Source organism: Scardinius erythrophthalmus, assembly GCF_964197995.2.
Source record: "Scardinius erythrophthalmus genome assembly, chromosome: 2".
Classification (NCBI taxonomy): domain Eukaryota; kingdom Metazoa; phylum Chordata; class Actinopteri; order Cypriniformes; family Leuciscidae; genus Scardinius; species Scardinius erythrophthalmus.
This window is the reverse complement of record NC_138222.1, coordinates 42,043,337-42,060,784: the sequence shown is the minus strand read 5'-3', so window position 1 is coordinate 42,060,784 and position 17,448 is coordinate 42,043,337. Positions and strand designations below refer to the sequence as shown.

At 36.6% G+C, this 17,448-nt stretch overlaps 2 protein-coding genes across 4 annotated transcripts; both read left to right on the top strand.

Moving 5' to 3' along the window:
• The first annotated feature begins 262 nt into the window (after nucleotides 1-262).
• On the top strand, nucleotides 263-3,703 carry tssc4 (tumor suppressing subtransferable candidate 4). Of its 3 annotated transcripts, XM_081348389.1 has the most exons (5): nucleotides 263-345; nucleotides 921-981; nucleotides 1,304-1,428; nucleotides 1,693-1,711; nucleotides 1,929-3,703. In XM_081348389.1, the coding sequence occupies exon 5, from the start codon at nucleotides 2,009-2,011 to the stop codon at nucleotides 2,894-2,896; it is 888 nt and encodes a 295-aa protein (XP_081204515.1). In that variant the 5' UTR covers nucleotides 263-345; nucleotides 921-981; nucleotides 1,304-1,428; nucleotides 1,693-1,711; nucleotides 1,929-2,008; the 3' UTR covers nucleotides 2,897-3,703. The 3 variants fall into 3 exon arrangements, with proteins under 3 accessions (XP_081204515.1, XP_081204514.1, XP_081204516.1); XM_081348388.1 differs by lacking the exon at nucleotides 263-345 and having other exon boundaries at nucleotides 850-981; XM_081348390.1 differs by lacking the exon at nucleotides 263-345 and having other exon boundaries at nucleotides 919-981; nucleotides 1,304-1,425.
• Nucleotides 3,704-5,407: 1,704 nt separating this feature from the next.
• Nucleotides 5,408-15,316, top strand: ano9b (anoctamin 9b). The gene is made up of 24 exons (XM_081394264.1): nucleotides 5,408-5,521; nucleotides 7,487-7,543; nucleotides 7,918-8,049; nucleotides 8,136-8,281; nucleotides 8,394-8,443; nucleotides 9,391-9,449; nucleotides 9,575-9,660; nucleotides 9,744-9,878; nucleotides 10,014-10,107; nucleotides 10,549-10,609; nucleotides 10,695-10,777; nucleotides 10,864-10,968; nucleotides 11,618-11,782; nucleotides 11,875-11,911; nucleotides 11,998-12,109; nucleotides 12,333-12,390; nucleotides 12,563-12,660; nucleotides 12,798-12,994; nucleotides 13,174-13,326; nucleotides 13,440-13,587; nucleotides 13,748-13,864; nucleotides 14,002-14,095; nucleotides 14,219-14,331; nucleotides 14,426-15,316. The coding sequence occupies exons 1-24, from the start codon at nucleotides 5,501-5,503 to the stop codon at nucleotides 14,466-14,468; spliced, it is 2,364 nt and encodes a 787-aa protein (XP_081250390.1). The 5' UTR covers nucleotides 5,408-5,500; the 3' UTR covers nucleotides 14,469-15,316.
• The last annotated feature ends 2,132 nt before the right edge of the window (nucleotides 15,317-17,448 follow it).

Below are 17,448 nucleotides of genomic sequence, written 5' to 3'. Positions count from 1 at the left end.
GAAAAGTATTATTTACGGGGTCTTTATAATGTCACGTTCTTTATTACTGTGTTATTTATTACATGTGTTCAGTCATGTTTCTAATTTTTTTTTTTTATTGAATACAAGATTAATCTGTAAAAGTATACATCTCTATTTAGCATTTCTGTCCTGCACTGTTAAGGGCATTATGCGTCTTATATGCTATTCTGTATATCCATTACCTCAATAATTTTTTAATTAAAGTACACTGGGTCAGATCGCACGTGCTTCTATCTTACAGCATTTGCGCCCTCTGCTGGTTATTGGACAGACAGACATGAGTGTCCCAATCCTTCGCATAGTGCCCTGAAGTGGACTTCAAAGGTATTCAGCCATTCAAAGGTATTTGCGTTCACGCTATGTCGTAATTACCGTAAATAAGAGATGACTGTGTACTTGGAGCTGTTCACGTCCTCGGATTCGGATACTTTCTCTTGCACTAAATCTGCAGTGGACTGGTCGCATGGTAGCACGGTCACGTGGTACAAGTCTGCTTTTTACAAATCAGAATAGTTACGGTAAATACGACAATGGCGTGGCGCACCTACATCTTAGGAAGCGAGCAGGGCAAACGAAGTAGCCATTTTTTGTACATCTGAGACATAGTGTGAAATTAAACATTACAAAATTAATTTATCACTAAATTTAGTGGTTTCAAGTATGACTAATTATTATTAAGTTATTAATTAAAATATATATAAATATAAAATCTTATATAAACTCACAGATATTTGAATGTAACACTATGAACTTAAACATTTTTATATTATATTATATTATATTATATTATTTTATATTATATTATATTATATTCATACACCGCTTGCTATGCATGAAGGGAGCTGTGAACACTGACCATGTGAGAACTAGAACGCAGCTGTTTTTTTTCATTCTAACAGATAAACTACATTACCCACAAAGCATCTCTTCGTTGATTATGGGCACTCACTGCAGCTAAAGGTATGCTACTGCTTATGTGGACAACTAGATACGTGTCAAATAACTAAGTAACTTTCAAATTATGGTTGTTATATTTCAACCAGCATGTTACCGTAAATGTCGTAGGTTCTGAGGGCATTTGAGATATTTTGATCACGTTTATCATCACAGCTAGGCGGGATAGCTGCGTTAGCTGGCTTAACGTGTCAACAGAACATAATGCTCACTGGCATTACATTAACGTCATGATTTGGTTTAAATGTCTGTAGTTGTGCAAATTTCTTCTTCTTGATTTAATAAGTATACATACAGATATGCTGATGCTGATTTTGTTTAATTCAAGTTTACACCGTAAGAAGAGGACAACCTTCAGACTAAACGCTATGGCCATAACTTTGATCAATACTCTGGAATCAACAATTTTAGCTGAACTGACCAGCTCGCAGTACCTGTGAGTCTTCAACCGCAGTAAGATACCTCCATGCACCCAAGCATTGTTCCAGCTGTATATATTTTTTTACTTTCTTCATATTAGTGGGATTATGTAACAAGCGCATAAAGAACAACATTACAAGATCTGTAAAATAAATGAATAAATATGGATTTTAATATAAATAATGTATTTAAATACTTGTCCTTAAGTATTATTAGATCACTGTATAATGCTGCTATGTAATTGTATGTTTACTGAGTGAAGATCTCACTGCTTGTTTCTCATTCTGGTTCCTATAGGTGTCTCAAGAGCCTTTTGGTGAGCGAGTAGTTCCTCATCTTTTCTTTTCTCTCTATAGTTCATGTCAGTTGGTTTGTTATGAGTTTGTCAAGATCACCATTCTATGAAGTTAATTAGCACTAGTGTTATGTGCAGTCAGTGCCTTACCTTTTTACTTTATATGCTACTCTTTGAATAAAATGTCTGTGTTTGTGCATTACTAATACAAGTATTTCTTAATTTCTTTCTTCTTTAGATCTTTCACACAGCATCTCCGCGTAAATATCCAGCTTCTAATCGTATCTCTTGACCTAACCTCGGAGTAGTAGTAGCACAATGAGTGACCCAAACTGCAAAGAAAAGGATGCTCCCAACAGTCTTTCTAATAGAGATATGATTGAACTTCCAGATGATCTCTCCCTGAGCGACTCTGACTCTGATGAACCCACAGAGCATTTCGGCAGAAAGGTTGAGGACTTGTCATCATCCTCAGAGGATGAAGGTGAGACTCAGCAGCATGTGAAGTCTGTTCCTCAAGAAAATCCCACCTTCAGACTGATAGGTGGGAGCTCTGGTTTCTGTGATCGGAGCAAGGACATCTTTGCACAGTTGGATAGTGCAGCAAAGCTCACATCTAAGGATCTAGGTGAAGACAACATTCTTGATGGCATGTTTGCCCGTCCTGCTCCACCCTCACCTCCACAGGCAGCTCAAAGGAAGTGTGGTGTTGACCAAGAGGCAACCAAAAAACAACCTCCAGGAAAAAAACTCCCAGACTACCTAGCAAACCCTGAGCGCTGGACCCGATACAGTCTCGAAGATATTGCTGAAACCAGTGATAGAAAGAATAGTCAGGTCGCTCATGAGTACATTCAGGAGCTTCAAGACAGCCGGAGGTCTCAAAAAGCCACACTGGAGACTTTCACTCCAACTTTCAACCAGGATCACAGCAGCAGCAGTGATAATAAGATCGTGTTCACTAAACCCAAAAGCAAAGATCAAAGTGGGAGCAAACTTGACCATGCTAAGAAGGAAGTAGTTGGCCTTCAACACTTGGATGATCATCACATTTCTTGGGGCAATAAAGAGAAAAAAAGGAAGTGGGGGTCTGAGAAAGAGGAAGAAAACAAAATGGTGTCCAGCGCTGTCTTCAACAGTGCCAAGAAAGTAAATCGCAAACACTTCCGTAAAACCCTGGAAGATGATGAAGGTGGCGCAGAGTGAGCACTTTGAACCTAAATATTTAAAACTACTGTTTTAATGTTTATGTACTTCAAACTTAACGTTGTTTTGTATAAAGTGGTTTGACTATCCAAATATCTTGGTTTAGGCTGTATAATCCATGAAAAGCTCTTGCTGTCATACTGTACAGGCTATTTCTCAAAGGATAGCCTAAAAAATAACCCACATCTATAGATTAATACTCTTTATGCAGTGGTATCAGTGGTTTAGTGTGTATATAATTATTCTGTGGTCATATTTATGATCACTTTTCATGAATAAATTGGACTCTGTTGTGTACTTTGAGATCACATTAAATAAGTGTGCTTTGTCTTAGTGTTGGTGGAATTGTTTGCTCAATGTTTTGCATGGTCATGTGATTGATGATGAACAATGCAAATGAGGAGATTAATCCCACTTCTGGTAATGCAGCACAAGGCTAGACGATCCATGGACTTTCAGGACATCTGCTTTCAGCCGAATCCCACTGTACACCATTCTTGCTTTTGCCCTCCTCTGTAGAGCATGTGTGTTTTAGGAAATAATTACAGTTTAAAGTCTTAAGAATGATATCCAGGTATTTTCAGAGAAACTAAATGTTGGGTGGTTTCACCAACTTCACCAACTTTCTCCTTAGTGTTTTTTAATGACCTTATGGTCCTGGTAAACCTGGAGAAATCAAGGTATTGCAAAAGTATAATTTGCGGGTCTAGAAAAGTAATTGAAATTTATATAGTCTGAATAATTCTTAGTAGTTATACTTGGTTAAAAAGTATTTAATTGGATTAAAAATACTTTTTGTGAATGCAATCCCTGTGTTTTGTAGTTATTTTGCATTTTCATGCAAACAATTTTGCCGGCCCAACGACAGAATCGACCGGCGTGGGCGAAGTTATAATGTTTGTTGGTCTTTTTAGTGCTTCTGTGAAGTTCACTTAATTATTAGAATTTAATATAAAATTGACTTAAGATCCTTGCTTAATCTGACTCCAATTTCAAATGATTATTAAATTTAGAATGTTTCTAATTAGGAACAAATCATAAATATTGGTTATTTATTCATTTAGATCTTATTCTGGGAATCCCATACTTTCAATTATTCATTCATTAGGAACCCGATGTCACATGGAGTCGCACGCCGGCCTGGTTACGTGGAACTTTACGAACACAAACTCACCAGTCTGATCTTAGTCAGATGGTGCAGGGTTAGCTATTACCTTTAGATGGTTGCATACTGCTTACTCATACAAAAAGAGTAGTTTATTTATCCGTTTCCATACAACTTTCTAAGTCAGTGATCGATAGAAATCAAAAAGTCTAAGATGACGTGCCTAATGTTACATTTATTCATGAGCCTTTAGTTTGACCTACACCAGACTCCATAATATACTCAATGTTTTCAGAAGAATACAGAATAAATCAAACATAACATTTTATTCGTCAGGTAAAAATGTATCATGCCAATTACACAATGAAGCAATTAGAAGCCAATTCATAAATAATAACATCAATTGCTCAAAGAAAGAATCTAAGAGTAAGAAATATACCTGACAGTGGAGAGACACACACAGCAGTGTGTGGAGGTTTTCTGGTAACAGAATCCCCAAAGACTATTCTGCCCGTTTTCCTAATAGGAATAGATTCACAAGATACATCATGTTTTATATCATCAGTATTAGTGAACCTACAGTGACTTGAGCCATGTGAAAGGAGGGGAGTAAGGAGAGGGGTGCTCATGGAAGAGGAGAGAAGTCTGGGCGTTGTCCTATGCTCATCTTTTCTCCAGATGAGAGTTTTACACCCGGTTCCACAGACGGACAGTCCCAGACTAAAATGCATGTTTGAGCTGTTAACTGAAAGCAACTTGCACTGACATATCCATCACTGCCACTGTTTTGTCTCAAGATGCAACACCAGTCATGTTTTTTTCTAAGGCAAGTTTATAAAAGCCACTAATGTCCTAATGGCTAATGGTTTTATCGCAGGGTGTTTATCTCATGTTCTGTCTGAGCAGGAAAACAGTCTTAATGTGTTGCCTTCATTTTCTTGACTGAGATGCAATCATTTATTGTACCCATTTTTTTCTTTAATGAAATAATGTTCCAAAGATTCCAAAGGTTTTTATTTTTCTTCTGGATTCTAGGAGGTTAAAGCAGCAAGTATTTGCATGTAAAAAAAAAATAGCAGTGCAGTGACAACTGTGCCCAACTCTCCTAACTCATTTTTTTGAGTTTAGCATATTCAGAGCCGAATGACTGTTGCCACTGCAGTAACGTCCGAGTTTCGATCTCAAGTTATCAGTATTGGTCTCTCTGATATTGAGAGTAAAACCTCGGACCCGCCCTTCAACAGAGAGCGATGACGTCTGTTGTCTCACCTGTAAAGGTAGAAGTCACGATCATACCGTCGAGCTCGCGGATGTCTTAAATATGAGATGGGAAATGCGGAAGTGTAGGTTACACTGCTTTCGATCGGTCTCTACTCTAGTCAGTTTGAATTTCTCTCATTAGTTAAAGCTGGTCTTCGGCTATGTGAGGATTAGAGAAGAGAGACTGACATCGGTCTGCCTAAACTGAACTGAGCTGCTTTGAAAACTTTGATTTGAGAATGTTCTTCACTGATCGAGAGGTAGGCTACAGTGTGTGTGTGTGTGTGTGTGTGTGTGTGTGTGTGCATAGGTCAATGCCTGTCTGATTGGTTTTGAGGTGTTTATTAATTTATCTGGTCGATGTGAGACATAGCTCATGTGAAGAGAAAATACTATTTTGTTTTCTGAGTATTTAGTTACAGATGTTTCGTTATATAACTATGCTGTTTAGTAATATTAAATGTGCAGTTTATACCCTTTTAATATATAATAATTGGTAGACTACTGTAGTCTCTGTGTTGCACTCATCCTGTCATATACATCAGTCGCTTTCACCACCAACAATATTACTGTAACAATATATCCAACATAGCCTAGAGAGGGAAGTTACAGTAATAGTTTATCCCATAACACTGTTTAAAATAGGGAGGTGCATCCTATTTTATTTACAATTTTATTTTTCCTTAGTGAATGACTTTGTCTTGGGATTTATAAATAACTGTCTCGTTTGGATTATTCAAATGTATCGTTTCAGACAGGTTAAACTGCATTATTTAGGAGGGATTAATGCAATCAGAAACTATTCTGAAGAACACTCACCTGACCTGAACATCTTGTTGAGATCTTTCATGTGAATGTTTCAGAAGAAAGACTCTGTTGTGAGCGTAAACTTAATGTATAACTCGTGTTTTACACAGACAACTCAGTAATTTGCTTATGACCTCCTTAATCTCGCATACGGTAATACAAAAACTTGATTAGGGATTAGATTTTTTTTAGACTCATTATTGATTAATCTGTTTTGGTTGAGTAAAGTGTTCAGGTACGTGTTCATATTACGTAAATGTATGCAAAAACTGAACGAATGATGGTTATGTTATGGTTAAACAGGTTATTTGTCATGTGCTGCTTTTTAATATGTCATTGACTAGAGCAAGAACATATTTTAATTACTGTGACTTCAGTTAATGATTTTGTAAGGCAGAGGTGAGGAATAATAATCCACGTTCTTAGTGATTCCTCAGTCTTTCTGACACCCACAAACACACACTCTTATCAAACACTTGTTACCCACAGGCATGTCTTGACCTGCCATCATACCAGCAGGAGTAACTGCTGTCAAAGTGAACATCAGACGTAGGAAAAAAAAAGGGAAAGAAAGCTTTTACGCTACAAGAAATTATCAAACAAATTCAGGTTTTTTTTTGTCCCAATCAATCTGAATTCATCCTAGAATATTAATAATAGCCTAAACATTTCCCATCCAACTGGCTTTAATTTCTACAAAACACATGGTTTCATATGGGCACATGTTTTCGAGCTCCGTTGAAGTCCGGTTTTACTTGACAAAACTGGTGAAAAGTCTTTTATTTTTTATTTAATCTTTAAAAAGTATAATTACAAACTAGACTATCATCATAACAATGTGAGCGAAAAACTTTAAAAAGATATTTGGATCCTGCTGTATTTGATCAGTTTGCTTTATATAGAGCTGGTTAGTCATTAAGTATTACTGTAGTAGCTTGCATGAAGACAGGTTAGAAATTTGCGTTTCACTTGAGATAAGGTTTGGCATCACAAACAAATGTCAGTTTGCATAATGCACATTTTCCTCTGTCTCAGGGTGATACCGGGTTGGTTTATTGTAAGTACATAGATAAGTCTTATGCTGTCCTCAATACATTAATCACAGTGGCAGTAGGTGAATTTTTTACAGTATATGCACTTGCTATTCAGAAATTGTGCATTGGTCAGTAAACTATTTAAACCTATTTATAGTTCTCTGGGTAACACTTTTGTCCTTGTTATGTACTTACGATAGTAATAACAGTAAATTATGCATAATTACATGCAACTAACCCTCAACAAAATCCTAATCCTGCCCTAACCCTATAGCAAGTACATGTACTGTAGTTGCTTAATATTACTCAGTACTTAAATATATAATTACACTGTAACACTGACACCTCAGAATAAAGTGTAACCGTTATTTCTATGTATTGCAGGATGAAATGGCTATGTATGAGTTGGACAATGCAAATGAGACTTTACTTACACCACAGGTAAGAAAAGAGACCAGACATGTGTTTTTGTGCATTTGTTGACCAATAGGATTTAAATACCACAGTCACCACAGTCACATTTCTACCCGAGCACATGTTCAGTTGTGATGACTTCACATGCAAAGCACATGATGATGTTATATCTTACCAAACTATGGTCATAATGTCACATTCACATCACTTTTTTGACCTAAACTTTTGGAAAAAACAGCTGACAGTCACAGACCCAAACACTCAACTAAACCAAACCCACAAAACCTAGAGTCAGCAGAAATACAGTCTGATCATTAATTGATATTCAGAGAAAAATGGTATGTCTGCTCTGCAAGCATGTTTCTTTCTGTCTTGGTTATTTCTGCATTTGTTTCATTCAGCATAACTCATACGTCCCTCGATTATTTGACTATGTCCTGGTGGCTGATAAAGTGGAGGACATGGAGGACCAAACCTTCAAGAAGCAGGATGCCTTTATTGGCGAACTGAAACAGAAGAACATTAAAGTGACTGTATGTTGTCACCGTCACACACATAGTATTGTGTCTTTCAGTTCAATTTGACTGTCTTACTCAAGGCTCTCATTACTTTTGAACAGAGAATTGAACATGCTGGAAAGGTGTTCTTCGGTATCTGTGCACCTGAGGAGATGTTTGCAAAGTACAAGTACTTGCTAAAGGTGTCTGATGCCTGTAACTGGAGCGCGGAGCAAAAGTGTGAATCGTCTGTGTCGTTCTGCACCAGGTGAGGGTCACAGATAGCACCTCTACACTGCTTAAAATTGAATTTGAAATCTGCCACATAAGACGTTCTTTTCATAGCTTTTGTAATGGGTTTCTATTCCTTTGTTTCATAGAATCAGGATTGTCCACTTCGTCTTGTACAATACATTTATAGGAACAGGAGGTACACTTTCTTTCCTTTTCACTTTCACTTCGTCTTATTTCCCATTGTTGTCTTGACTCATTCTAAACCTTAAAAACTAAAAACTTTCAAAAGTTCAAAAGTTTGGAGTCGGAATGAATTTTTTATGTTTTGAAAGAAGTCTCTTCTGCTCTCCAAGGCTGAAATGATTGAATAAAAAATACCTTAAAATGAAATATTATTACAATTTAAAAAGATTTTTCTGTTTTCTGTTTGAATATATTTTAAAAATGTAATTTATTCCTGTAATGGCAAAGCTGCATTTTCAGCATCATTACTCCAGTGTTCAGTGTCACATGATCCTTCAGAAATCATTCGAATATGCTGGTCTGGTGCTCAAGAAACATTTATTCTTATAATCAATGCTGAACAGTAATGTGCTGCTTAATATTTTTGTGGAAACTGATACATTGGTTTCGGGTTTCTTTGATAAATTGAATACATTTTAAAAGAACAGCATTTATTGGAAATAGATTTTTTTTTGTTTTATAAATGTCTGTCACTTTTGACCAATTTTAGTGCATCCTATCTGAATTAAAAAAATATATATATATATATATTTTAGTTACACTACCGTTAAAAGTTTTGGGGCAAGTAAGATATATATATATATATATATATATATATATATATATATATATATATCTTACTTGCCCCAAAACTTTTAACGGTAGTGTAACTTGAGTTTGTTATCTTTAAGTCTTTCAAACACTTTGTCTACAAAAAAGCTTTACATAAAATGTATGTAATATGAAACTGCATTGAATCTAAAAGTGTTTGAATTTTCCTATGCATGTATTAAAAGGGCTCAGAAGTCAATAACAGAGACACCCATTCATGTTCGATGTTTTTAAAGAAATAATGAAAGGGACCAGGACTGAGCCTCTGTAATATTATCAATGTCTTTATTCACTATTTTACTCTATAAGAGAGCCTTGACGAGTTGCTGAGTGAAGGTGCTTTTGAGTCCATCTTCTGTCTGCATGAGGTAAAAGCCCTTATTTGTTTGAGTTTTTATTTATTATAGACTGTAGCTAAGGAAATCATTAAATAAATATCTGAGGTTTGTCATTGTAAAAGGTCACATTAAACTTTTTTGACTTGTCTCTTCAGAAACAAGAGCAGAAAAAACTAAAGAAGAAGTGGGCAAGCTGGCTTTCAGTATTGAAGCTTTTTAAACAGCCTGTCACTGATGTCAAGTAAGTTCTACTGGTTTTATATTGTTCTCTGTTCCTTGAAAATCCTTTTTTTACCACTCTATGTTCACATATGTCATTTTTAGGGACTATTTTGGGGAGAAAGTGGCACTGTATTACCTGTGGCTGGGCTGGTACACACGGATGCTTATCCCTGCAGCTATTATTGGTGTCATTGTGTTCTTGTACGGCCTTGCCTTCTTCAATACCAGTCCACTCATGTGAGTATATTTACAGCAAACAAATGCTGAGTGTTGAGGTGTAGAGGCAGATTACAGATCGTATGCAGACAGAATAATCTGATTTTAATTGACTCCCAATTATCTCTAAGTCGTGGTGTCTGGGTGTTCTTACAGTCATGAAGTCTGTGACTCCAACACCATCATGTGTCCAAGATGTGACACAAGATGCAATGTGTGGAACCTGTCTGAGACCTGTACATATGCCAAGGTCAGTGAATAAACATGTCACTCTTTTTCTTGCATTTCTTGACACCATTAATTGTTGTATTTGATACACTACTGTTCAAAAGTTTGGGGTTGGTAAGATTTTTTTGATGTTTTTGAAAGAAGTCTCTTATGATTTTGTGAACTATTATTACAATAAAATAAAACATTTAAAATATATTACGTGGAAACCGCCATGCTTTTTTTTCAGGAGATTTTGATGAATAGAATGTTGAAAAGGAAAAGAACATTATTTATTTCAACATTATAAATGTCTTTTCTTTTACTTTTGATTAATGTAATATATCCTTTTTGAACGAAAGTACTTTCTTCCAAAAAGAAACTTGATTCAAAATAAATGAGAGCTGAATGCCACACTATTTTCTACCTGTGCTTATCTGTTTCATCTTGACTAGTTGTGTTAACAGTAAATGCTTACAAACAGGTGAGCCAACTTTTTGACAATGAAGGGACGGTGGCTTTTGCCATGTTCATGGCGATTTGGGGTGAGTTTTGCCCTTTAGCTAATGGAAATGACATATTTCAGTGTCATTTGACAAATGCTAAGGTACTGTTATGTTGTTTGACTAGCAACCCTGTTCTTGGAGTTGTGGAAGAGACATCGAGCTCTGTATGTGTCAAAGTGGAAAGTGTTCAACTGGTGCGAGGAGGAGGTAGACTCATTAATATTTTTCTGATCATTATTTTGGCATATTTAATGTGCATCTGCTGATGGAGCCGAATGACTATTTGTCCACAGGAAGAACTGATTTTGGAGATTGTAAATAACCCTCAGTGTAAACCCAAAGAGTTCAGACATTCCTACCTGCGCAGCATCGTGGTGCTTCTGTTGGTCACATTAGTGGTGAGAAACACATTCATTTTTACTATGTATATATATATATATATATGCATTAGCATTACTATTACTTCAAAAGTTGTTATTGTTTAAAAGGACTGATATGCTAGCCTGGGTTTCCCCATGCTGCCTTGCGCGCAGCGCGATTTTATTCACGCTGCTAGGCAGTCTGGACACCATGGACCAGATTTTCCCCTCAAAAAGGGAACCAATCACAGAACGGGGAGGGAGCAGCAAGACGATGATGACGTCTATGCAACACACAAGCACTTTGTTTATATCTATGGATGGATCCAACATGGCAGCAGACGCAAAGTTACCTTTTCGATGCAGCACAAACGGCAATAGTCGCTGAACGCCATCGTGTACACATAAATCTCTGACCCATCGTCTTCTTCCTTGTCGAATTTCTGTCGCTCTACATACATCATCTGGTATAATTGAAACGATTGGCTATGAGCTACGTACAGGTGCATGTGATAGATATTCGTAGCGCCCAATAAACGGCTCTGGGCATTCGTAAACCACGCCTCAAATACGAGAAAATGAACGTGTGGTTCCCAGACCACGTCTCAATGAGACGAGGTCTGACGTTAGCCCGGCTACTGATATGCACTTATAAACATAATAACAACTGTATCTTCATGTTTTTCAGCTGGTGGTGATCATTGGTCTGACCCATGCTCTGGTGATCTTCCGTGTTTTAACTGCAATATTGTTGTCCGAAAGCAGCTTGCACTTTCTGCGTGAGCGTGCTTCCACAATAGCTATGTTGTCCGGAGCAGTGCTACACTACATTACTATTCAGGTTATGACTCGGGTAAGAACTGACAGATAAACTGTCTAATGGGCATAAAGCATCTGCTTGTTAAAAAAACATAGCACCTGTCTAATTGCTATAATTCTTTTCAGGTCAACAAAATTGTGGCGTTCAAACTGTGTGAGTTTGGTGGGTAATAAATCTAAATTATAATATTTGTTTGCATGTCAGTAAACAGGCTAAGTACTTAAAATGTCTCTGTTGTTTATTTGTAGAGAAGACTCGCTCCTTTGCAGCCACAGAGAAGCGCTTCACTGTGAAGATGTTCACATTTCAATTCTTTACTCTCTTCTCATCACTATTTTATGTGGCGTTCTTTCTGGGAAGGTAATTGTGTGTGTGTGTGTGTGTGTGTGTGTGTGTGTGTGTGTGTGTGTGTGTGTGTGTGTGTGTGTGTGTGTGTGTGTGTGTGTGTGTGTGTGTGTGTGTGTGTGTGTGTGTGTGTGTGTGTGTGTGTGTGTGTGTGTGTGTTTGTCTGTGTGAGTGAGTGTGTGCTTATCTAGTTATTTACTCTAACAGTCTATTCAAAGTCTCTTTGTGCTGTGCTTAGGATCAATGGCTATCCAGGAAACTATGTTCGAATTGCAGGGAAATGGAGGCTAGAAGAGGTACGATTCATGCAGTAATCATTGTACATTACATTTATATTTACAAATGCATATTTACATGTATGCATTTGGCAGACGCTTTTATCCAAAGCTGAATCAAATCTTCAAATGTAATTGTAAACAAAAATAAGAGGTAAAAGTCATTTTTTTTCTATCTCTCTCTCTGATTTAGTGTCATCCAAGCGGCTGCCTTACGGATCTCTTCATCCAGATGGCTGTAATCCTAGTGCTCAAACAAACAATCAACAACATATTTGAGTTCACAGTGCCGTAAGTGTTTACAAAAATATACACTAAAACCCAATGAAAACTTCTTTCGCTGATTGCTCTTTTCATTATTATTATTATTATTATTATTTAAAATTTTTCTCTCACTTTCTATCTCTGACTATGCCGTTTCTCTGCAGCTGGTTAAAGGTGTGTTTCAGGCACACAAAAGCTAAGACGATGCGCAGAAAGTGTGGTAACTGTTACCGGAAGGCATGTCGAGAGGATGATACTAACTTCTTCCCATGTGACCTCTGCAACCTTCGTAATTGGCTGGAAAACTACGACCTGAATGATGTTAATTCTTTCAGCTTGTTTAATGAGTTTTTGGAAATGGGTGTGTATCTTTCTTTGTTACCTATGTTCAGCACAAACTATTTTTACAGTATTGCTGACTTGTATAACATCTATTTTTTTTTATTGGAATATCATTTTTGAATTGTAAAGATGTGACTGTAATGTTGCTATGCTACAATATTGTACACTAACACATGCTGTTCTTCCCTGTGTCATTAGTTCTTCAGTTCAGTTTCACCACCATCTTTGTGGCTGCGTTTCCTCTGGCTCCTTTATTGGCTCTCATCAATAACATCTTTGAGATCAGGCTGGATGCCATCAAGATGGTCAGCCTTGAGCGCCGCCTAGTGCCCAAAAAGACAAATGACATTGGTGAATAGCTACTGTATTGGCTTTTTTGTGCATGTATTTGTGCAGTGGTGATGTGTGAGTTTAGCTATCATCATGGAGTAAACCATGATGTGTTGTGTGTTCTCCTGTGGCAGGTGTGTGGACTGGAATATTAGAAGCTATTGGTGTGATGGCTGTCATTGCTAATGGACTAGTGATTGGGATTACCTCTGACTTCATACCTCGTCTGGTGTATCGATATCATTATGGACCTTGTGCTGTCAGCAATAGTACAGACCTGGAGTGAGTATCTGAGCTACAAACCATCAGACAATATAAGCTGTTTTTGTCCACCTTTTTCTCTCACCACAACAATATTGGAAAAAAAAGTTTGCTTATTTGTTTTCAAGCATATATGATAGTAGATTACTGCTGTAATGAGTGCATTTATTTTGTCTGATAGCTGTATGACAGGGTATATCAACAACACTCTGGCAACAGCGTTCATGTCCAATGAGAGAGTGAAAGACGACTTCAAGCAATTGACCGAAAACAACGGGTATAATGTTACGCAGTGCAGGTGACAACTTTGTTGGTTTTTACTTCTACTTATATTAATACGGATTCATTTGATTGGTTAGTTCATACTGGACTAACGAGGAAATGTTTCATGTGATACAGCGTCATTGCATTGAATGTGTATTGTGTGTACTACAGTTACAGAGACTACCGCAGTGATGAAGACCAGAGTCTCACCTCTCAGTTTTGGCTCATTCTGGCACTCCGCTTTGCCTTTGTTGTTCTGTTCGAGGTACAAATGTTAGAGCTATTTAACTTGTTTTTCTATTTAATTTGATTTAGTTTTTAACAAACATTAATATATTTTGTTAAATATCGTCTGAGATTTGTTCTTCTCTCCACTCCTCATACACAGCATGTAGTGGTGATGTGCAAATTTATTGCTGCCTGGTTTATACCTGACAATCCCATCAGAGTGAAGAATGAAAGGCTAAACGACAAACTGAGAAGACTGAAAAAGGAACTCAAGTAAGTATTTTCTTGTGTTGATTTATATAAAAATTATAATTTCAAGCCTCACTGTGATGCTTATTTCCAGTTGTTGATTCTCTGATTTTAACAGTGAAGCAAAGGGAACGTATGACAGCAGATCTACTGAGGTGTGAACGGTGAAGGTTCAAACCGTGTTCTTTCATTTGAGAGATCTGAAAACCTTCTGACTTCTGTGTGCAAACAAGACGTGACACAAGGAAGATTTCTGTATTTGACTGAGATCATTATCTCACTTGCATCAGTACATGGGACAGATCTCTTCACTTCACTACTTCCAGAGCCTTCAGCATCTTACTGGAACTTAGTGGAAAGCTCTCGTTGCAGTTTACAGTTTCGCCTCAAGATGAGTCATATTTGGTCTGCTTCAGAGGGATACACCATACATGTTTTTGGTTGCGTCATAAATTAACTATATTTCTGAGCAATGAAAAAAATGTGAAAATGTCAAATTATTTTATTTAGTGTGTGTGCGCTTCTAAGAGAAAATCCAACAAGCCTAAAATAATCCATTCATTTTGTTGCCAAAAACATTTTATGGCAATTCCATTTTAACAGAATATATTGTGTTTTAATGTTTACTCTTATTAAAAGTAAAAAAGCTGTATTTAGCTTCACAATGAAAACCTAGTTTCATGAGGACTTTTACTTAAAGGAGAACTCCGGTCAATTTTAACATTGAGCTTATTTTTTTGTACATTTGGAGTGCTGTCAATACAGAGAACAACGACAAAAATCGGTGTTGCCTACACCGTGTTATCTTTTTAAAATTTGCACCCTGTTGACTTCAATGGGGCAAGTTTTAAACCTGCTTTTAGCCTCTTAACATCCTTGATGTGTCATTAAGTGCACAGGTCATGTGAGTGATTCCTTCAGAGTGATCACGGGTGAATCTGACTGCAGTAGATGTGAAAGATATTAATAAAAATGATGTTATTTCAGCCAGCGCACATACCTGTATTTTCTTCCTGTTTTCGGCCGAAGGCCATAGTAATCGATTGTCGAGTTCACGCGCATAGGTTCAGTACCTATGATCATGCGCGTGAACTCGACAATCGATTACTATGGACTTTGACCGAAAACAGGATGTAAATACAGCTATGAGCGCTGGCTAAATAAATATCATTTTTATCCATATCTTTCACATCTACTGCAGTCAGACTCACCCGCGTTCACTCCGAAGGAATCACTCACATGACCTGTGCACTTGTAATGACACATCAAGGATGTTAAGAGGCTAAAAGCAGGTTTAAAACTTGCCCCATTGAAGTCAACAGGGTGCAAATTTTAAAAAGAGGATAACACAGTGTAGGCAACACCGATTTTTGTCGTTGTTCTCTGTATTGAAAAAAATGAGCTCAATGTTAAAATTGACCGGAGTTCTCCTTTAAATGTGAAGACCTGAATGTGACAAACAAAAAATATCAGGAATTGTGCCAATGTGTGTTATTATCTTTACAATGCTGTCCATAGCAATTCTAAACAACTGTGTTTCTCAGTACATAAAATTATATTTTGATAGCCTATTGTATTTTTGATATTGTCCTATTGGTCTGGTTTCACAGACATGGTTTAGATTAAGCCAGGATTAGGCATTTAAGTAGCTTTTATAAACTTGCCTTAGAAAAAAAAAACATTTCTGCTGTGCATCTTGAGACAAAACAATGGCAGTGACATATTTCGTATGTCAGTGCAAGTTTCTTTCAGTTAAAACAGCTGAAACTTGCATTTTAGTCTAGGACTAGGTTAAAGCCTTGTCTGTGAAACCGGGGATTGTGTTCCAGGAATGAAAGGGTGAAATAAATATTGAAGTTGAAATTAAACCGTTGCCCCTTTAGTCCTCCACAAGATGTCAGTAGAAATGCATGTCTACAATGCTGAGTTGCTTCAGACAAAGAATGAATACTTGGGTTCCACACAGTTACTTTTGCTAAATGCGTTTTGTCTTATTCTGTCAGTTGCTTAAGATTTCTGTTGTGTTGTTATTGATGGGTTATTAATAAGCTAATATTTATATTTTAATAATAATTCGCTTTTTATAGTAGCCTAAATACAATGTGAAGAAAGGTTTTGTTATTTTGCTGGAATCAGAACGCAACATCTGAAGTCATCCCCAGCCTGTTGGCACAAAGCTGCATTGTTTTATCTTCCCTTTTTATGTATCTTCTAATAATAGTCCTTGAACCCTAGTGAAAATATCTGTACCAAAATGTATTTAAAATACATTTATTACGTTCTCAAAATACATTATTAAATCCGTTAACATTTTTTTCTGACATATTGCTTGAGACTTACTGATGTAAATATTATATTAGTACTTCTTTATTGCACATTTTGTAATATTATGCATAAAATATGTTTTACTCACTATTAGTAAGGAAATGATCACTGTATAATATCAGTCTTTAAATGCAAGATACTTGTAATAGTTCCACTTTAGCACAATCAGATATACTTAAGTATATCTTTAGTTGGACCTCAGCACTATTTCCGGATAACTAAAGTGCATTAAGTACAGAATTAGTTGTTCCAATTTAGCAGACTTGTACTGCATAAAATACAATTATTTCAAATACATTTTGGTATATTTATTTTTCACTATAAGGAAGATTAGCTGTTTGAGGCGAGGCAGCTGTGAATCTTGTGTTAGAGTGTGTGCGTGCACATTTTTTTCTATGGAACAGCAACTTTTTCTTAAGAAATGATAGTCTTGTACTCCCTAAGTGTTGATGGGCCACATATGGGGAACTTGAGTAATTTCATGTGTGCATATTTCTGTGGCTGCGTTGGACTTTTCTTTTAGCCAAACATACTTGGCTCATACCACGTAAACCAGATATGTATAAAATGTGGAGTGCCTTTTTAATTTGCTAACATTAAAGGTCTTAATCTTCCTTTTTAATTATCTTTTTTTTTTTTCTCTCTCTTGTGGATACACTGTCTTGGATTTGACTTCTATTTTTGAAAAAAAAAAAAAAAAAAAAAACATATTTGCTTTGTCTCTAGTGTTTAGAGAGTAAACAGTTAGAATCATTTCTCTGGGCAGAAGATTTTTTTAAAACAAACAAACCCTCTGTTCATCTCCCTCTCTTCGTC

Excerpts from the sequence above, each read along its gene's own strand:
- tssc4 (XM_081348389.1), top strand. The coding sequence starts at position 2,009 with ATGAGTGACCCAAACTGCAAAGAAAAGGATGCTCCCAACAGTCTTTCT.
- ano9b (XM_081394264.1), top strand. The coding sequence starts at position 5,501 with ATGTTCTTCACTGATCGAGAG. Across the intron at positions 10,108-10,548 it reads AGACCTGTACATATGCCAAG|GTGAGCCAACTTTTTGACAA; the intron begins GTCAGTGAATAA and ends GCTTACAAACAG. Across the intron at positions 11,912-11,997 it reads GTTCAAACTGTGTGAGTTTG|AGAAGACTCGCTCCTTTGCA; the intron begins GTGGGTAATAAA and ends GTTTATTTGTAG.